At 45.3% G+C, this 19,737-nt stretch overlaps 1 protein-coding gene across 7 annotated transcripts in view; it reads right to left on the bottom strand.

Moving 5' to 3' along the window:
- Positions 1-19,737, bottom strand: part of DYSF (dysferlin) — a 229,721-nt gene that overhangs the window by 55,070 nt on the left and 154,914 nt on the right. For 4 of the 7 annotated variants that reach the window (XM_030827272.1, XM_030827274.1, XM_030827271.1 and 1 more), the window contains 4 exons: positions 19,454-19,555; positions 19,174-19,335; positions 17,991-18,156; positions 17,386-17,462 (listed from right to left, as the gene is read on the bottom strand). In XM_030827272.1, the coding sequence (XP_030683132.1) occupies positions 17,386-17,462; positions 17,991-18,156; positions 19,174-19,335; positions 19,454-19,555 (507 nt within the window). Of the gene's footprint in view, positions 1-9,459; positions 9,523-17,385; positions 17,463-17,990; positions 18,157-19,173; positions 19,336-19,453; positions 19,556-19,737 lie in introns of all 7 variants that reach the window. The other 3 variants (XM_030827268.1, XM_030827270.1, XM_030827269.1) reach the window with 1 other exon arrangement.

Raw genomic sequence — 19,737 nt, 5'->3', positions numbered from 1 at the left:
CTTACTTCTCCTACCCTGCTGGATTTCTAACCAACAAAGTGAAACTACTGCAAATCTAAACTATTTCCTTCTTCCTTTTGTTTCCTTCTTCCTGAGTTTGAGATTAGAAGGGCCCATGAATTTATGGAAAGAATCTAACTGAGCTCCCAGTATTTGACAAGCAAGGACTTCCCTCTGTAAGGATAAACACAAGGAAAAAAAAAAGAAGATATTAAGGGCAAAAGAAGGAGAGCGATCTGAAGACAAAGGCAAATGTCTCCCAATGCTCTTAAAGAGTTGAGTAAAAAGCAGAAGAAAACAAATGGCTCATGTATATTCATAGGATGTCTTAAGAGGAAACTGCAAACAAGAAATTAGAGTACACAACCCTGAAGGAGATAAACCTGCATGATGAAAACCATGACTTCAAATTTAAACTTCTAATAAAGACATTGATTTCCAGCAAAATGACACATTAGACAACCGGAGAAACCCTCCAAGTAAGAACACCTAAATTAACAGAAAAGATACTTCTAAAATCCATTTTAAATGCATGGCTGAGCTGATGGGAATGTAAAGAAAATCCTTAAGGGCAAATGAGAAGGGAGAAATCCAGAGAAATAAAGAGCCAAAATGCATACTAACTAGTGGACCCAAAAAGCCACACACTGAACATTTAGTTTTAAGTTAATCTGGGTTTATAGTGTCTCCAGACATCTGGTAAAAGTAAACACATATCCTCTCTAAAAAATGTAACTTCCACCCAGGCCCCAAAGAATTCTCAGATAAAGTTCCAAGGAACATGAGTTCACAATCAAACACATAAGGAACTAGGCACCATGAGCAAGAGCCAGCTAAGAGCCAATCAGTTGCAGAATCAGACAACAGAAGTCAGAGTAGTCAGAAATAGGGCTTTAAGGAAAAACTGTTTAAATAAATAAAAGGCATTAAAAATATGCCAAAGGGACAGGAGACCTTCAAAAATAAACAAGCACATTGGGGGAATAAAACTTTTAGAAATAAAAATATAGTACTTAAGACTGAAAACTCAATAGATAGGGTAAAATAGCAGATTAGAAACTGCTAAAGATCAAGTGAACTAGAAGATACATCTTCAGAAATTAGCCAGAGTGCAACCCAAAGAAATAAATAATATGAAAGAAAATTTAACAGACATGAAGAATAGAAGAGGTCCACTGTATATCCAGAGTTCCAGAAATGATGGGAGAATGGAATCTGTAACATTTGAAGAGATAATGGTTGAGAATTGCTCAGAACGAATAAAAATAACATCTTTTAAAAATTAAATTAAACTAATTTTATTTTTAAAATTTTTTTTTTTTTGAGACAGGGTCTCACTCTGTGGGCCAGGCTAGAATGCAGTGGCACAATCATGGCTCACTGCAGCCTTAACCTCCTGCGCTCAAGCGATCCTCCCACCTCAGTTTCTTGAGTAGCTGGAACTACAGGTATGCACCACCACACCTAGCTAATTTTTTGTATTTTTTGTAGAGACGGGGTTTTGCTGCATTGCCCAGGTTGGTCTCGAACTCCTGAGCTCAATGATCTGCCTGCCCCATCCTCCCAAAGTGCTGGGATTACAGGCATGAGCCACTGCACCCAGCCAAAACTAAACTTAACTTTAAAATAAAAATTTTTTAAGTCCTCAGATTTGTGAAAACAATAGCACAATGGAAGCCAGAAAAGAGTGCTGACAGAAAATAACTGTTAGTGAAACTATTATTTCCAAAATAAGGGTGAAAAAAATATTTTCAGCCAGTTAAAAAGTGAGAAAGTTTATAATGAACTGACCTCAATTATAGGAATTTCAATAGGCCCTACTTCAGGAAAAAGATGACAGATATTTTAAAAAAAAGTGAATGTGAATATAGCTAAAAGAAATAAATGATTACTTAAAATATAATAATGCTTTAAATAGGTAAAAAAGATAAAACTAAAATATTGTACAAAAGTTTGCAAATTGATAGGTGATTGGAGTTAAAGCAGTCTAAGTTTCTTGTAATATTCTGGAGGAAGATACAAATACCAATTAAATTTAGACTTTGCTAAGTTAAATATGCATGTTAAAATTTCTATACTAATCGCTAAAGAAATAGAAACAATATATAGTTTTGAAACTAAAAAGAAGAGAAGGGATGGAAAAAAGAGGGGGATATTTTAATTAAAAAAAGGCTGATAGAGATACAAAATAAGATGGCAGAAACAAATTCAAATATATTAGTAAAGATTGTCAGAATGCATTAAACTCAAATAGAATCTATTTGCTGTTCACAGGAGAGATAGTTAAAACTTAAAGACAGAAAAGTTGAAAGTAACAAGATGGAAAAAGCTATACAAGGAAAATACTAACCAAAAGAAAGCTGGGGTAGCTATATTAACATGACTTTAAGAAAAACTCATTAGCAGAGATTTTAAAAGACAGAGATGGGCAGAGGCTTGCTACATATTGTTAAAAGATTCAATTCTCCAGGAAGATATAAGAATTCTCTATAGAGAGAGAAAAAATATAGACAGCGTCAAATATATAAAAGTAGGTGGAATTATAAGGAGAAATTGACAAATGTCACATCAAAGCAGAATATTTGTATATCTCGCTCAGAAATTGATAAACCACACACACACAAAAATCAGGAGTACCGATTTTAATAACAATTAACAAGCCTGTTCTAAATGCACATTAAATATAGAAGACATCTGGACAATACACATTCTTTTCAAGCACACACAGGACAGTTACAGATTTAAACTAGACCATAAAGCAAGTGTCAGGCCATTCCTAAGTATTATATCATTACACACAAACTACATTCTCTGGACCATAGAGACCATTCCAGTTAACCTAGAAATCAATAACAAAAGATAACTCAAAATATAAGTTAGTAACTTCCAAAAACCATATTTTTAGACAATTTAGGTGTCAAAAAGAAATAATAAAAATCCGAAAATACTCAGAATGGGAAATAACAAAAATATTACTTGTCAGAACCTACAGGACGCATAAAGCAGTAGTGAGAGGGAATTTTAGAGCCTTAAATGTTTACATAGAGGTTAAAATATAATAAACTCCCCCAAAATAGAATGAAGAAAAGAAATAAAATGGAAGGAATAAAATAGAAGAAAATAAGTTAATAAATTATAAAATAAGGAAATAATAGAGAAGATCAACTAAAAATTCTTGAATAGACTGAAAAAAATCTGATAAATTCTGGCAAGAATAATAAAATATAATCTTGAGAATGAAAGGAGGTATAACTAGATGAGAAGAAATTCTTTTTGAAAAATTAAGAGATCATAAAAAATGTTACACCAATATTTTTAGGAAGAAATAGATAATTCCTAGAAAATTTAAATCACCAAAAATCACTCACATAGAAACAGAAAATCTCAAAGGTCCTATAAACATTTTTAAAAGTTGCATCAGCAGTTTAAAATATTCCCAAAAAGAATACTAAGTCTAGACAGTTTTATGAGTGAATCTACCAAACATTTAGGCAACGGATAATGCCAATCTCATGGTTTACACAACAGAAGTCATTTTATAAACCTGAAAATAATAGTATGAAAAAGAAAAACTTTTAAGCCAATATCATTCCAAAAAAGATGCAAAAAAAGTCCGAAACTTAATGTTTGCAAACTGAGTCCAGCAATGCAGAAAAAAGATATCATGATCAGATTAGATTGTTTCAGAAATGCAAAGTTGTTTAAGTACTCATATAGATATATTTATTAGTGTATGTTAAGCTCTCTAAATCTGAAATTCCTGTTATATATATTTTAGATACCTTGGGTTATCTAATTAACATATATGTAAATATATTATATAGTTATGTATTATATATTAATGTAATTCACTACATCAACAGGTTAAAGGAGCAAAATTATACGATCACTTCAATGGATACTTTAAAAACATTCAATAAAATTTAACAACATTCATGAAAAAACAGCTAACTAGTAAGGTTCTAACAGGTAACCAGGTTCACCTGATAAATTTGATGATCAGTGGTAAAACATAAAAACATTCATTTTTAAATTAGGAGCAGAAAAGAATACTCTCTATAACCAAGTACATAGAACATCAGCTGAAGGTTCTAGTCAATGGCAATAAGACAAAAAAATAAAATAAAAAAAGTAAAAGAAATATAGACAGAAGAATTAAAATTGTAATTAATCATAAATTATATGATTGACTCTATAGAAAATCCAGGAGAATTCTCAAGCCAGTATAATTCATAAGAGAGTTTAGTGAAGTTTCTGGATATAAAATCTGTATATGAGAATCGATTTCATTTATATACAAGCAAAAACCAGTTAGAAAATGTACCTTTAAAAATTCAAGTAAAGAGAACAATAATGCATAAAATTGCTAGAACTAAATATAATAAAAGTTGTACTAGACTTTTTTGGATAAAATTATAAAAATTCATTAAATTACCATTAAAGAAGGCCTAAATAAATGGAAAGATATATTATGTTCATGGTTAAAAGGCAATTTAATAAAAATGTCTGCTTTCCCCAAACTGATCCAGAAATTCACTGTAACTCTATCACAAATCTCAACTTTTTTTTAAGTTGACAAGCTGATTCTAAAACTGAAGTGGAAAAGCAAAGGACTAGAATAGCAATGGTACTTCTGAAAATGAACAAAGTACTTCCTTATCAGAGATCACGACCTATTAGAAAGCTATAGTAAATAAGATAGTAAAATAGCCCAAGGAAAGACAAATAGACCAATGGAACAGAATAGAGAGCCCACAAATAGCTCACACTTATATGGAAACCCAACAAATGACACAGCTGTCACTGTGGATCAATGAGAAAGGACAGGTCATTCTATGATGATATTAATTCATTGGTTAGTTACATGAGAAAAAAATCTCTACCTCACAGTTAACATGCATGCAAAATCAATTCCAGGTGAAATAAATACTTAAGTGTGAAAAGCAAAACTTTAGAATTTTTAGAAGAAAATATAGACAAATAGCTCCCTTTAACAGTCTTTTCTAAACAAGAGAGAGAGAAAGAGATAAAGTGATAACCCAAGATATCTAGAATACACATAATAGGAATTTCAGATTGAGAGAGCTTAAAAATGACTTGAACGTAGAAATTAAAGAAACTAATCTATTATAATATCAGCAGAATTTTTAAAGAGCTGATTCTTTGGATGGAAAACAACTATAAAATAGATGAAATGATATGAAGCCTAATAAAAAAGGAAAATAACATAAATACATAAAATTAAGAATGAGGATGAAAACAGAATAGATACAAAGCTTTTATTATAGTAATATGTACAAATTTATACCAATGTTAACAGGCAGTATCTGATGACATCTCAGCTACCAAATTGATTGAAGAAGTACAAAATGATCAAAGAATCCCCTCCCAGAAAATGTGGTGAGCCCAGTTTTACAAATGCGTACAAGACAGTTGCATCTTATGCAATTATATAAGATATGCATTCCTGAAAATCTTCTATAATTCAAAACATATAACACCATTTTAGAGAAAAAACGATGGCTATCCTGTGTTAGCTAAACCATAGATACAATTTCACCACCTTTTAAATTACATGATTGTCAGTCATTTTTTTTTAATTTAGGTTTCCTACTATTACACATTTTGTACATAAAGCCAAACTACTGAAATATTTGCATCATATAATTTCCAAATTGCATAATTTAAGTTCATAAACAGTGGCTCTGGTGTATTTTAGGGCCTTTCAGCAACAATAATGATCATGCCATACAGCCTGTTTAAGAGCCTGTTTAAGAGCAGAGAAAGTAGGAGTACACCTGAAAAGGATTTTAAGGGACTAGTATAACCCTGATATCAAAGTGTAACAAAGACAACTTGAAAGTAATACTTATTAATAGAGATGTAAAAATCCTAAGTAGTAGCAAATCCAACTCAATAATATATAATAGAAGCTCTCCTTAAAACTTCTTCTTAGCCAGGATTAACAAATGCTGTCTGTCCTGTCTGCCAACAATCTGCCTGAGGTCCAGAACCACTGACTGTCCACAGCTGTTCTAGGATGCCCACTGCAGCTCTAGAAGATGAGCTGGGTGTTTGCCATCAGTCAACTGTGTTTCCTCCAAGACCTGTTTATGCCAGTTGTACTAATACGGTAATTGGATAAACAAAGTATATATTTAAAAACACATAGAATTTGAATATAAAAAGGAAAGGCATTGTATCTATGAAAACTAATTTAAGGCTTTTGTGTTTTGGTGAGGTTGTTTGTTGCAACAAGGTCTCACTTTGTCACCCAGGCTAGAGTGCAGTGATGCTATCACGGCTCACTGCAACATTGTCCTCCGGGGCTCAAGCAATCTTCCTACCTCCGCCTCCTGAATAGCTGGGACTACAGGCATGTGCCACCACACCTGGCTAATTTTTGTATTTTCTGTAGAGACGGGGTTTCACTATGCTGCCCAGGCTGATCTCAAACTCCTGTGCTCAAGCAATTTGCCTACCTCGACCTCCCAAAGTGCTGGATTACAGGCAAGAGCCACCACACCTGGCTTGCTTTTGATTTTTTTTTTAAGTGATGAATATCAAGTACAAGTGAGATAACACAAAAGGTGGAAGGGCATCTTAAACTTTAAGACGACTCTACACTCAGATTTTTTTTGCAAGTATCGTTAAGTTCTCATCAAATTTTAATAAACCTAAAACTAAAAATCCTAGATAATGCATTTTGGATATGATTTATACCAAAAGGATGACATGACACGCAAGTAAGCACATCCAAATTCAAAAAGAGGGTGTGGCACATGTCAAATGATTGGCAAATAAAGTTACGTGGATATGGTTAAAAACAAAATGTTTGTGGTACATTTGTATGACTTTTAATAAGTCCCGATTTAATCAACTTTTTCAATTAGCCAATCAACTACCTGTCTTGATTGCATTGCATAAGAAGGTTGCAACTGTAGTAAACTATAATACCATGACCAATTGACTGATTCGGGTTTACCCCAGGAATATAGCACAATTATACACTATATTAACAGACAATGGAAAATAAAATTATCATCTAAATAAATGCCAAATGACATTTGATAGAATTAAACTTCCATGCCTAATTTTTAAGCTATTAATAAACTAACAATCAGCTGGGTGCGGTGGCTTCACACCTATAATCCCAACACTTCGGGAAGCCAAGGAGGGTGGATCACTTGAGGTCAGGAGTTCAAGATGAGCCTGGCCAACATGGTGAAACCCTTTCTCTACAAAAATACAAAAATTAACAGAGTGCAGTGGTGGGCACCTGTAATCCCAGCTACTCAGGAGGCTGAGGCAAGAGAATTGCTTGAACCCAGGAGGCAGAGGTTGCAGTGAGCCAAGACAACACCACTGCACTCCAGCCTGGGCAACAGAGCAAGACTCCATCTCAAAAACAATAAAAAAAAAATAAACAAACAATAAAGGACACAACCTTGCCAAAATCAAATATCTGTCTGAAACCATCAATCATTATCCTAATTAACGGAAATCTGGCAGAGGCAGTCTCATTAGAATGAATGACTAAATAAGTCTGCTCAGCAGCATCTCAAGTATCAAATGGTATTTGGAAAAAGGAATAAGGCATTACTATTAGAAAGAAACTAACACGTTTATCATTATTTGAAGAAAACGATCTTACCTACTTGGAAAACCAAACAGAATCAATTAACAATAGTCAGAACTAATAAATGGGGCTTAACAAAGAGTCAGTCCCAAAGTAAATATACAAAAATATTGTTTTCCTATATTCTAGCGATAGTTCGACAAAGTCATGAGAAAAACATATATTCCATTTAGAACAGCACCAAAGACCAAAAAATGCCTAGGAATACACTTTAACAAGAAATGGCCTGAACAGGTGTACCTGGGCGTAACAAAAAACAAACAAACAAACAAACAAAAAAAAACAGAAAGAAATCGTCTGGATGGACATATATAAAGTGAACTAAAATAAGTCCTTTAAGGGACAAAAGAAGACAATCGGAGAAATAAACAAATTAAATGCCAAATGATAAGGAGTAGTTAAAAGTTTACGAATGTTCATGTGACATGCAGCCATATCTTTAAAGAATATAAGAATAGGCTGGGTGTGGTGGCTCATGCCTGTAATCCCAGCACTTTGGGAGGCCGAGGTGGGCAGATCATGAGGTCAGGAGTCCGAGACCAGGCTGGCCAACATGGTGAAACCCCGTCTCTACTAAAAATACAAAAAATTAGCCAGGTGTGGTGGTGCACACCTGTAGTCCCAGCTACTCAAGAGGCTGAGGCAGGAGAATTGCTTGAACCCGGCAGATGGAGGTTGCAGTGAGCCAAGATCGTGCCACTGCACTCTAGCCTGGGTGACAAAGCAAGACTCCATCTCAAAAAAATATATATATAACATATATAACATACATATTATATATATATATATAATATATACACACACAAATATGGAAAAATATTCATATATACTTTTAAATTTAAAAAATCCAAATTATAAAAAAGTATGATTCCAATTTTGTTTTTAAAAAGTATTCACGTGAGCTTAAAAGATATCTAAAAACTCTAGGCACATCAAAATCCTAACAGTGCCTATTATTAACTGGTAGGAATAAAAGTGGTTTTAACTTCCTACTTGACACTTTTTGTGTTTTCCATATTTTATTTTAAAAAGATAAATCAGAAAAAAATACATATATATATCGATAGCCTCCTTCTAGAAGCTCATGAGACCCCCAGTACAGCAGTGCCTCCTCTTGACACCATAAATAGAATGTAACTCACTGCCTTTAGCAAGTTCTGTCTCTTACGCCACCCTCCACAGGTCAGGGGCTCCCACTGGCCCTCAGCATGGGACTTCAGGGGCACATGCTGAAGGCTAGACATCAAAGTCATCTTCCTAGAGGGACCAACAGCCCAGAAAGATGACACCTAAGGAATCCGCTCAGGCAAGCAGAAAGGAGCCCTGCCGGAAACTGCAGGAGCAGACTGTGGGCCCAAGCAGACCTCTTAGCACCCGAGGGGACCAGCCAGGGTGCCTCAGTCACACACACCCTTCACACATCAGGGAGGAGCACAGAAAGTCAGCCTGCCATCTGAGGTCCCACGCCCAGAAGAGGCTTCTGGGGTCCCACGCTCCAGAAGTCAGAGTCTAACTGAGAGATTTCCCTGCTTCCACTGGCCCACGCAGCCCCGCCTAAGCCCCCAGCCCTCACATAGGTAAATAAAGTTAAGGTAAATCCCAGAAAGTAACCTAGGGGTGTCCATTTCTGAGCATCTACTCCATAGCTTTTTCTCCCCCCTCCTTTTCGGTGAGGCAAAGATAGGTGACTTCCCTGCTAGGGCTCAGGAAACACCTCCTTTCTTCCCTCCCACTCTCCCTTCCCATTTCCCTCCTAACCCCCCTGCCCCCAGCCCCACAAGGGAATACAAGGAGCCCACAAATAAGTAAACAATACATACATGAGGACTGGATGGAGGAGAAGCCATGTTAGTGGGGGCCAAGCTCGACAGACCGTCTGCAAGCTACAAATGAAACATGCCGGTTAGCAACAGGATTAGAGAATCCACTTTAGGGAAGGCTGGACAGTCCCCAGGAGGTAGCGCTCTCTGACTAGGCACCCTCTGCTCTTCCTCCAGGGAGAACATGTGCTTTGGAGGTGGACAAGCCTGGCTCCAACACCTCACCAGATGTGTGACTTTGGGCAAGACCCTTGACCTCTCTGGATCAGTATCCTATCTGGAGAATGGGCCCAAAGCCCACCTCACAGGGCAACAGTGAGTATGAATGAGATGAAGGCTGTGCATGCCCAGCACTAGGCAAGGCACGTGGAAAGGGCTCAGCCAATGCCTGACTCTTGCCCACTCCCTCACATGTCCTCCCTCCCTCTCCAAAATCTGCCTATTTCAGGGACACTCCAACCCCAGCATCCTAACCTCTGAGCCACACCAACACTGCAGGGCATGGTTCCTAAGCTACAGCAGGTTGCTCAGTCTTCCCGCCTCCAGGACAAGAACCAGGGCATCATATGTCTTCCCCAAAACCTGACATCAATGGGGACTTCAGGAGTCTTATAGTCCAACCTCCACTCCATGCCACAAATCACTTTCTGCATCCTTTTCTGAGCATCAGCTCCTTGCCTGCAATCTCCCAGTACTGTGAATCAGTCTCCCAGTACTGTGAATCCCTGGGCTGTAGCCTGAGGAGGGCCTCAGGGCTGAAGGCAGGGAGACTTGTTCAGAGAGCACTGCGATACTCTAGGAGAAGGGGATGGGGCTCTGGGTGGATGAGTACCAGGCTAGCGGGTGGGCAAAGTGAGAAGACGCATGCTAGGCAGAGGGAGTCGCAAGCGCAAAGGTGGAGGGGAAGAAAGAAGCACAGCCCATTCGAGAAAGAGCAAAGGGGTCAGGAGGGTAGGTGCTGGGGAGCAGCCAGCTAGGACCCAGAGCTGCCGGGGCTGGCCCCTCAACCTCTAAGCCTTGAGCAGGGGGCTCTGGGAGGACTCCAAGGGGCGAAACCCCAGGCTGCCCTGCCTTCCTCAACAGGAAGATCCTGGGAGACACTCCCCCGATGCCCACAGAAACCCACGGAAGGTGAAGCCCTGCTGGGCCCAGGAGGGGCGTTTGGGGACTCGGATCCCTCCCTGCTCTGTGAAAAGACACATCACTGAGGGGCCCCTCAGGGCTGTTCAGAGCCAGAAGCATACGCAGGAGGGCAGAATCAGCCTTGGGCACCTAGCCAGGGCTGCTGGATGGCCCTGGGGTGCTGGCCACATGTCGTGTGACCCCTGGAATAGACAGGGTGAACTCCACGTGCCACCCCTAGCTGGCCAGAGACGGGCCTCGCCAGGCAGCAGCTCTGCCCCTCCCATTTGCATCCTGAACCCCACAGAAGCCTTACTGTTATTTTTAATGCAGTTCTTTTTTAGAAAGGTGAGAGGGAAACCGGCAGTTCACCAGAGCAAAATAAAGCTAAACATAGTGCTCCAAAGATCTGGTCCAGCTTCAGAAATTACACGTTCCCCTTTGGGACTCGGGCATAATTTGCCACTCTGGTTCTGGGAGCACGTTCCCACCTTCACGGCATCCCAGAGACTATAACTGGAGCAGCAGGTTCAAAATTAGCCCCAGCCCTAGCGCCTGGGAGCCTGGGAGCCTGGGAGCCCGAGAGCCGGCCAGCCCCCAGCACCCGCCCCACAGAGTGAGGAAACAGTCTCCTGAGGCCTCTTGCACACTAGCAGGACAGGCCTGTCTCCTGCTGGCACTCCACGCTCACCACACACACAAAACACACACACACAGACACATACCGACCACCTCTACTCCACATACACAACCACCTCTGCCACACACACCATCTCTACCATGCACATACACTCACATCCCACCTCTACCACACACACCACCTCCTCTAACATACACACCACCTCTACCACAAACACCCACCACCTCTACCACACACACACCACACCTGTACTCCACACAAACACACACACTCCACCTCTACCACACACACATCCCCCACCTCTACCACACACACACCACCTCTACCACACACACCACCTCTACCACACACACACACACACCTCTACCACACACACACACCTCTACCACACACACCACCTCTACCACACACACACACACCTCCTCTACCACACACACCACCTCCTCTAACATACACACCACCTCTACCACAAACACCCACCACCTCTACCACACACACACACACACACCTCTACTCCACACAAACACACACTCCACCTCTACCACACACACACACACCTCCTCTACCACACACACCACCTCCTCTAACATACACACCACCTCTACCACAAACACCCACCACCTCTACCACACACACACCACACCTGTACTCCACACAAACACACACTCCACCTCTACCACACACACAGCCCCCACCTCTACCACACACACACCCCCCACCTCTACCACACACACACCACCTCTACCACACACACACACCCCACCCCTACCATACACACACACACCCCTCCTCTAACACACATATACCATCTCTAACACACACCTCCTCTACCACACACACCACCTCCTCTACCACACACACACACACCTCTACCCCATACACACACCATCTCTGCCACACACACACACCCCATCTCTACCACACACACACACCCCACCTCTACCACACACACACCCCACCTCTACCACACACACACCACCTCTACCACACACACACACCCCACCTCTACCACACACACACCACACCTGTACTCCACACAAACACACACACTCCACCTCTACCACACACACATCCCCCACCTCTACCACACACACACCCCACCTCTACCACACACACACCACCTCTACCACACACACACACCCCTCCTCTACCACACATATACCATCTCTAACACTCACCTCCTTTACCACACACACCACCTCCTCTAACATACACACACCTCTACCCCATACAAACACCATCTCTGCCACACACACACACACACCCCACCTCTACCACACACATACCCCACCTCTACCACACACACACACACCACCTGTACTACACACACACCCCTCCTCGACCACACACATACCATCTCTAATACACGCACATGCTTCCTCTACCACACACAACCACCTCCACCACACACACCCCACCTCTACCACACACACACACCCCTCCTCTACCACACACACACACCCCTCCTCTACCACACACACACCACCTCCACCACACACGCACACACCATCTCTGCCACACACACACACCCCCCTCCTCTACCACACACACACATCACCTCCACCACACACACCCCACCTCTACCACACACACACCACCTCCACCACACACACACCCCACCTGTACCACACACACACACCCCCTCCTCTACCACACACACACACACCCCCTCCTCTACCACACACATACACCACCTGTACCCCACACACACACCATCTCTAACACATACATATGCTTCCTCTAACACACACACACACCCCACCTCTACCACACACAACCTCCACCACACACACACACCCCACCTCTACCACACACAACCTCCACCACACACACACACCCCACCTCTACCACACACACACACCCCTCCTCTACCACACACATACCATCTCTAACACACCCCTCCTCTACCACACACACACACCACCTCTACCACACACACACCACCTCCACCACACACATCACCTCTACCCCACATGCACACACACCACCTCTACCACACACACACACCACCTCTACCACATACACTCATACATACACACATGTACCCCTTTGTCACATAAAACATACACACAGAGTCCCACTTCCAAGCCTTTGCCCGAGCCCTTTTGCCCGCCAGGAAAGCCTCCCTGTCCTCCCCTGTTCACCCACCCGCCTCAGAGGCCGCCTCCCCGGAGAAGCTTCCCTGGTTGCTTAGCCTGTGGTGAACTTGCAGGGCCAGGAGACCCCAAGAGCTTGGTCTCCTTGTTAATGAAACATCTCCTCACTTTGACATCACTCATTTGAGATCTTCTGGACACCCCCTCATCCCTTGTCTCTTTGTGACCAGAGTCGGAACTTCCTAAAAGTTATTTCTCTAATTCTTCAACACTCACATATTCCCACCTCCCGAAATTCTCCTTCTCGGAGGACTTGAAAAGGAGCCCCTCTACCTAAGTGTGCTGTCTCAGAATGCTAAGCAAGAGCCGCCCTTGCCATGCCCAGCTGGCTCTGGGGGCATCTCAGTGCCTCAAAGGTGCGATTTCTGGGGGCACAGCCTCTATTTGGAGCTTTGAGACCCTCTATAGGAAATGGACAGGGGGTGGCAGGCTCTCTGTGTGTTCCTGAACATTGTTTTTCTTCCCCTAATCATAATCATAACACCAAGAACTGCCTTAATAAAAAAAAAACAATAACTAGTGAACAAAGGCCTTAATTTTATTTTAAAGGTAGAAATGAAGTCAGAGACAGAATCAGAGACAGAAAGAGAAACCTAGAAAGAAGAGGAAAGAATAAGAATGAAATGTTGGGAGCAGTGCATTCGAATTGTGTGTTTGGTTGGAGGTAACGCCTATTTTTTCATTATTTTTCTATATTTTCCAAATTTTATATAATGAACACGTATCATTTGATTATCTGAAAAAAATGAATATATCATTTTCTAAAGCAGAGAACTAGATGGAATAGGATACTTCTGCTCTCCCTGTGTGAGGACACACCCAGGCCTGCCCTCAGAAAGTTCAAAGTCAAGGCCACAATTCCTGTAACGCCACCACCAAGCCTAGACACACCTCTGGCCAGCACCCATGGGAGCTCTTGCACACACCTGCTCCTATCCGCACCTCTCATGCTCACTCATGTGCACACACCACCCCCACCCCTAGTCTGCCACTCTAAAGTCTACACATAGGATGGCTGCACAGACCAAGAACAAGTGGTGGAGTTAATACATTTGAGTATTTCTCATCCCAATCCTCATCACCACGGAGAACAGTTTAAAGAGGCCAGGCACCCCCCTTACCCCTAGAGACAGACACTGATCTGCGAGCCCTGGGATGCTGAGCACAGACCTGCCTTATACACTTTTTGAGTCACCTCCAGAACTGGCCACTCTCGACACAAACCAAAACATTTCTAGAAACCTGAGAAATGCTCCGTGTTGAGTGCCAGCCCATGATCTGAACATCAGGCAAGGGTCTCTGGTGACATGTTCTAAATGTGTGGCCAGCTCATCCCAGGACCTGGGCAGATGCTGGTAAGAAGGCTTCAGGAGCAGACAGAAGGTGTCACTGAGGAAAGAGACAGGAAAGGACCAAGATGCAAGGGTAACTCTGGCAAGAGCAGGTTTGAGCTAGGAGGGGTCCTAGGACCACAGCCAGGACACAGTGAACACATCCAGCACCAGCCAGGGCTGCATCAACTGTGAGGATGGAACAGGCTGCTGAGAAACACCGGTGGGGCAGACAGGAGCCAGCCAAAATCCAAATTCTGCCAGACCTCTCATCCCTCCTGTCCCCAGAAGCCAGGGCCCTTCATGCTATCTGCACTGGGGGAAGAGGGAGAGGAAGAGAGCCCAGCCATAGTTATCTAGCAAACCACTGGAACTGTACCCAGGGTCAGCTGCCTCCTGGGTTGGCCTTGGAGCGCCTGTCCTCCAGAGTGCCAGGGACAGGGAGGAGAGGCGAGCGAGTAAAAGATTTCCTGGATCAGCCAAATCAGAGCAATAGATCTGAGAGAAAAACATGGAACAAAGTCAGATACCAGAAAAGGGGCTTCCCCAGAGGGCCAGGGCTCCCTGCAGAACAGAACTGGTGTCCCTGCTGGGTTCGAGGCTCTTGAGAACAGAATTTTGTTTCCTTCATCAGACAGGGAGCTCCATGAGGGCAAGGTCCAAGCCTCCCCGATCAGAGCAAGCCAGTGTCATTTCCTCCTCCTCCCCATTCCCAGGCCAGGGGAGGCCCAGCCCCTCCCCAGGTGGGGACACCTCCAGGAGCCCCATCCCAGCTCCCACCAGTGCTGCTGGTCTGGCCGGCAGCTCTAGCCAGAGTGGCCGTGTGCTCCCACAAACAGCACAGGCCTGGCTCTGGCTCAGACCCCAGCCCCAGTTCCCTCATGTCAACACCGGGAGGATGGCCAGGCTGGGCCTCCTCATCGTCTACCTCTGGCTGTGCTTGTGGCCAGCAGGACCTAAAATAGTCCCTCCCCATCCGAGTGTGTAGACATTTTGAGGGCAGCACACACAGAACGGAAATCCTGCTGGGCAGGCCCTGCACTTCCCTGCACAATCTCAGACAGGCCCATGGAGCAGCCAGGAAACAGGAGCCAGGAGCAGGCAGCCAGAGTTTGGGGCAAATTATCTGCCTAATTCAGCTATAAACACCCAAGCAGGCCAGAGGCACTAGCACTGAGTTTAGCTAAATTTCACGTAGGGACATCTGAAATTTCCATTTGGGTTTCCCCAGCCAAGAGAGAGATTCCTCCTCAGATCCATACAGACAGTAGCCAGAACATCCATCCATCCATCCATCCATCAACCCATGCGCCCATCTACCCACTTGCCCAGACAGACAGACTTTCATTAACACCTCTGCTAAGCGAGGCATTGTGGTGAGCATTGAGAATACAAAGAGGAAGGAGCCGCAGTTGCTCCCCTGAGCTTAGCCTGGGGAATATGCTAACATTGACAGAGACGAGCAGGCCCTAGAGCAGCACAGTGACCCAAAGATGGGCAAGTCTCACTGGAGAAGAGGAGGAGCCAGGAAAGACTCCCCCAAAGAAGTGACCATGCCTAAGCTAAGTCTTAAAGAATGATCAAGAGTTGGCCAAGGGACAGGGGGCAGGAGGTCTTCCCAGCAGAAAGGCTGGCAGGGCAGAGCCCTGGAGAGCCACAGAGGCTGGAGAGATGGAACGCAGGGCTTCTGAGGACTTTTAGCATCAGTGAAACTACAGATGCAGCAAGGCCCGAGGACACAGGTGTTGTCTACACAGGCCTGGAGGCTCCGCCTCTGGGTGGCCTAGAAGTTCTGGGAGCCCCAGGGTGCCAGGGGTATGACCAGTATCTTGCAAAGCCCAGAGAGGAGGGTGACAACCTGGAACAGATGGTGAGTTCAAGGCTGGTGCTCACAGTGAGACCTTTCTCCATGTCTACTGTGGGAAGGACCAGATGGGCTCAGCCCTACAGAATCCAGAGCCACTCCATGGCCCACAGTGGCAGGAGCGCTACCCCTCAGCACAAGATGCCACAGACCTCCTGCCACGCTCTGTGGCATTGGCATCTGCATCACCGGCTGGCCCTCAGTTGCTGAGTATGCAGCAAAAGGATGACTCCTACCTCCCCCAGGGCTGGAGACCTTAGAATAAGGCCCCTTCCTGCCTCCTTCCTCCTTTTCCCTGCAGATGGAGGAATGGGGCGAGATGGACTCTTGGCTTGGACACAGCCTCCTCTTTCTAAGCTGTCTCCAAGGAGCCACCAACCACAAGCCCACAGAATAACCTTCCCCCTAAGAAGGGGCCTGTCCCAGGTAGGGAGATGGGGCTGGAGGACCCCAGAGATGGCCCACTCACTCCCTCCCCTGTTGTCTTTCTCTCATTTGCTCCTCACCCTGATTTTCTGGTGATCTCCAGGAGAAAGCCCTCACCATGGCCCCCAGGGTAGAGGGGCTATTTTTCACATATGCGTCCAAGAAAAGGGATTGAGTCTTGCCCAGATGAGCACACCCCATTCCCCTCAGCCAGACTGAAAGCTCGCATCTGGGTCTCTCTACTGGACCGTGTCCAGCCACTGGAGCCCAGAAGGGGATGTGTATAGAGGCTGTGTGATAATGAAGGGTGGGGGAGAAGGGGGTGGGAAGAAATGAGGAATGAAGGGGAAAGGTGACCCAGGCCTCCCTGGAGGATGCCCATCCTACCTGGATGGGGATGAGGGGCTCCTTGTCATCAATGTCGATGAGCACGTCTTCCCCAGGACTGAGTAGGCTCACATCGTCTGCAGAGGAGGGAGCCATCCAGGCCTGAGAGGGGCTCTGTCAAAAGGCTCGCCCCTCACCAGCCCCAGGGCTCAACCAAGGGACCAAGACAAGACCCTGCAGTCTCTCCACATCTCTCAGTCAGTATCTCTCTCTTCCTCCTTCCCAATAAGTCCCTCTCTCATCTCCATCTCTCCCATCCTCCTTCACATGCTCTGTCTCCCACTTCTGTCTTCCTCTCCTCACATTTCTTTCCTCCCTCCCCGCATCACTGTCTCCCTGCCCTCTCTCTCCCTCCCCCTGGGCCCACTTTGAGCCCTCGCCCCTCAGCTCCAACGGGTGTACAGTCACCTGCTCCTGGTGCCCCCCAACCAGAGCTAGGCTCCGCCCTAAGGAAGGTCTCCACCCTGTGGTCTAGCAGAGCAGAAACCACTTCTCATTCAGGTCTCCATAAGAGAAGGGCTTCAGGATGCATCTCAACTAGGAAGGGTAGCTTGGCCCTGAGGTCCCCCCTTTCCTGACCTGCCCGTCATCTCCCCTTCCCCTACCTGGGCCACCCTGTGGGGATGGACTCTCCGCCGAGTAGGGGTCACACAGGAAGCTCTCCAGGGAGCGGATGGTACACTGGCCCACCAGAGGCCGGCGGCCAAACTGGCGGTTATCAATGACCTTGATGGTGATGGGGGGGCAGTAGAGCTCCTCCCTGGGCAGCATCTGGGTGGAGGAGGAAGAATGCACTGGCCTGAATCCCTCTCTGGGAAGTCTCCAGGTCAAGCCCAAAGAGCATAAAATGACTATAAACCTCAGATAATCCCCACAGCCAGAAATCCAAAATGATGGCTGGCCCAGAGCTAGGCAGTTGAGCGAAGCCACACACCTTTTCTGTCGGCCCCTTGAATGCTGCATGCAGAGGCTGGCTTTCCCCCCACAGCTTTAGCTTCCAAATACAACCCATTCAGCCTGAAGTGAAAACAAGGCTGTGCTCCCTCACTGGCTGGGGAGCAGGCGAGGGGAGTTGGCCCGGGACTCAACATTTCTTGCAGACAGCCCCCCCAAAGTGGATACTCAAGAGTTGGCTTACAGACCCAGATTCTTCCCCCCACACACCCCAAAAGCACTTTGAACACAACTTGAAATAATTTATATGCTCTCCTTCAGGGGCGGCTTTGGCTCGGCCAAGAGGAGGCTTCTGTTGACAGTCACTGGGCCTGGAATTTCTACAGTGCTTTCATCTTGCAAACCATTTTCTTTTCCTCAGATCTGCCTTACTCCAGTCACTAGGTCTAGGCATCCCAGAGAGAGCTGGAGAGGCCTGGAGGGCCTGAGGACTGTGGGGGTGAGCTCCTTTGAGGGGGCCCAGGCTGAAGGAGGACATGGTCAGAAAAGGTTTGGAGGAATCCTGGGAAGCCAAGCCCTAGCAGGTCCCTGAGGGCGCTCCAGCGGACTGAAACCTGTCCCAGAGGGAAAACAGCCAGGGGATGTCTCCTTGGGACTTTCGCTGATCTAGGATCTGGGTATAGGAGGAGCAGGTTGGCCCCGTTTGTCCTACTCAGAGGCCTGAACCCTTCCAGTGAGGAGGGTATGAGCATTTCTCTCCATGTTCACAGGAAAGTGAAGGGTCCTACCCTGGATCCCGCAGGGAATTGGAGAACAAGCCCCAGGCTGCTCAGGGACATGTAGAACTTCTAGCCTCAGGACTCTGGAAGGGGACAGTAGGGAGGTGGGGCTCACCACTTCCATGAAGAGGGTGCAGATGTCAAAGTTGGGGTTCTTCCGGAGGTTCCTGATGACACAGGACTGCACCGTCTGGCCCCCACACTCTACCACGAGGCTGGGGGAGGAGATGTTGGCCAGCTGGTAACTCTTCATGTTCCGCAGGCCCCATGCCAGGATCTAAGCACACAGAATGAGGAGAGTAGCTCGGAAGGCCCCGGGCCCCAGGAAAGGCTGGGGCCAGGAAGGGGAAGGGCAGGCTGCTCCCAGCCTCCACGCCCAGGCCCCGCCGGCTCACCTCGATGGCGGTACGCTGAAGTGCTGGCTTGATGTTCTGAGGAACCATGTAGATGTTGGCCTCCCTCTGGGGTGGTGGGTAGGGCAGGTCTGTGTCCTCAGACTGCAGTGGACAGCAGGTAGAATGGAGACAAAGGTGGGAGGAAGACCAAGGCAAAAAGACAAGAGAAAAGGACAGATAGGGCAGAAAGAAATGCCAAGTGCAGGGAGAAACAGAGAAGGAAAGACAGAAGTGGACAAACAGGGAGGCAGAAACAAAAAAGCTAAGTCAGTTTCAGCCAGGCA

This window comes from Nomascus leucogenys, chromosome 14 (genome assembly GCF_006542625.1).
Source record: "Nomascus leucogenys isolate Asia chromosome 14, Asia_NLE_v1, whole genome shotgun sequence".
Classification (NCBI taxonomy): Eukaryota; Metazoa; Chordata; class Mammalia; order Primates; family Hylobatidae; genus Nomascus; species Nomascus leucogenys.
This window is presented reverse-complemented; position numbering and strand designations above follow the sequence as displayed.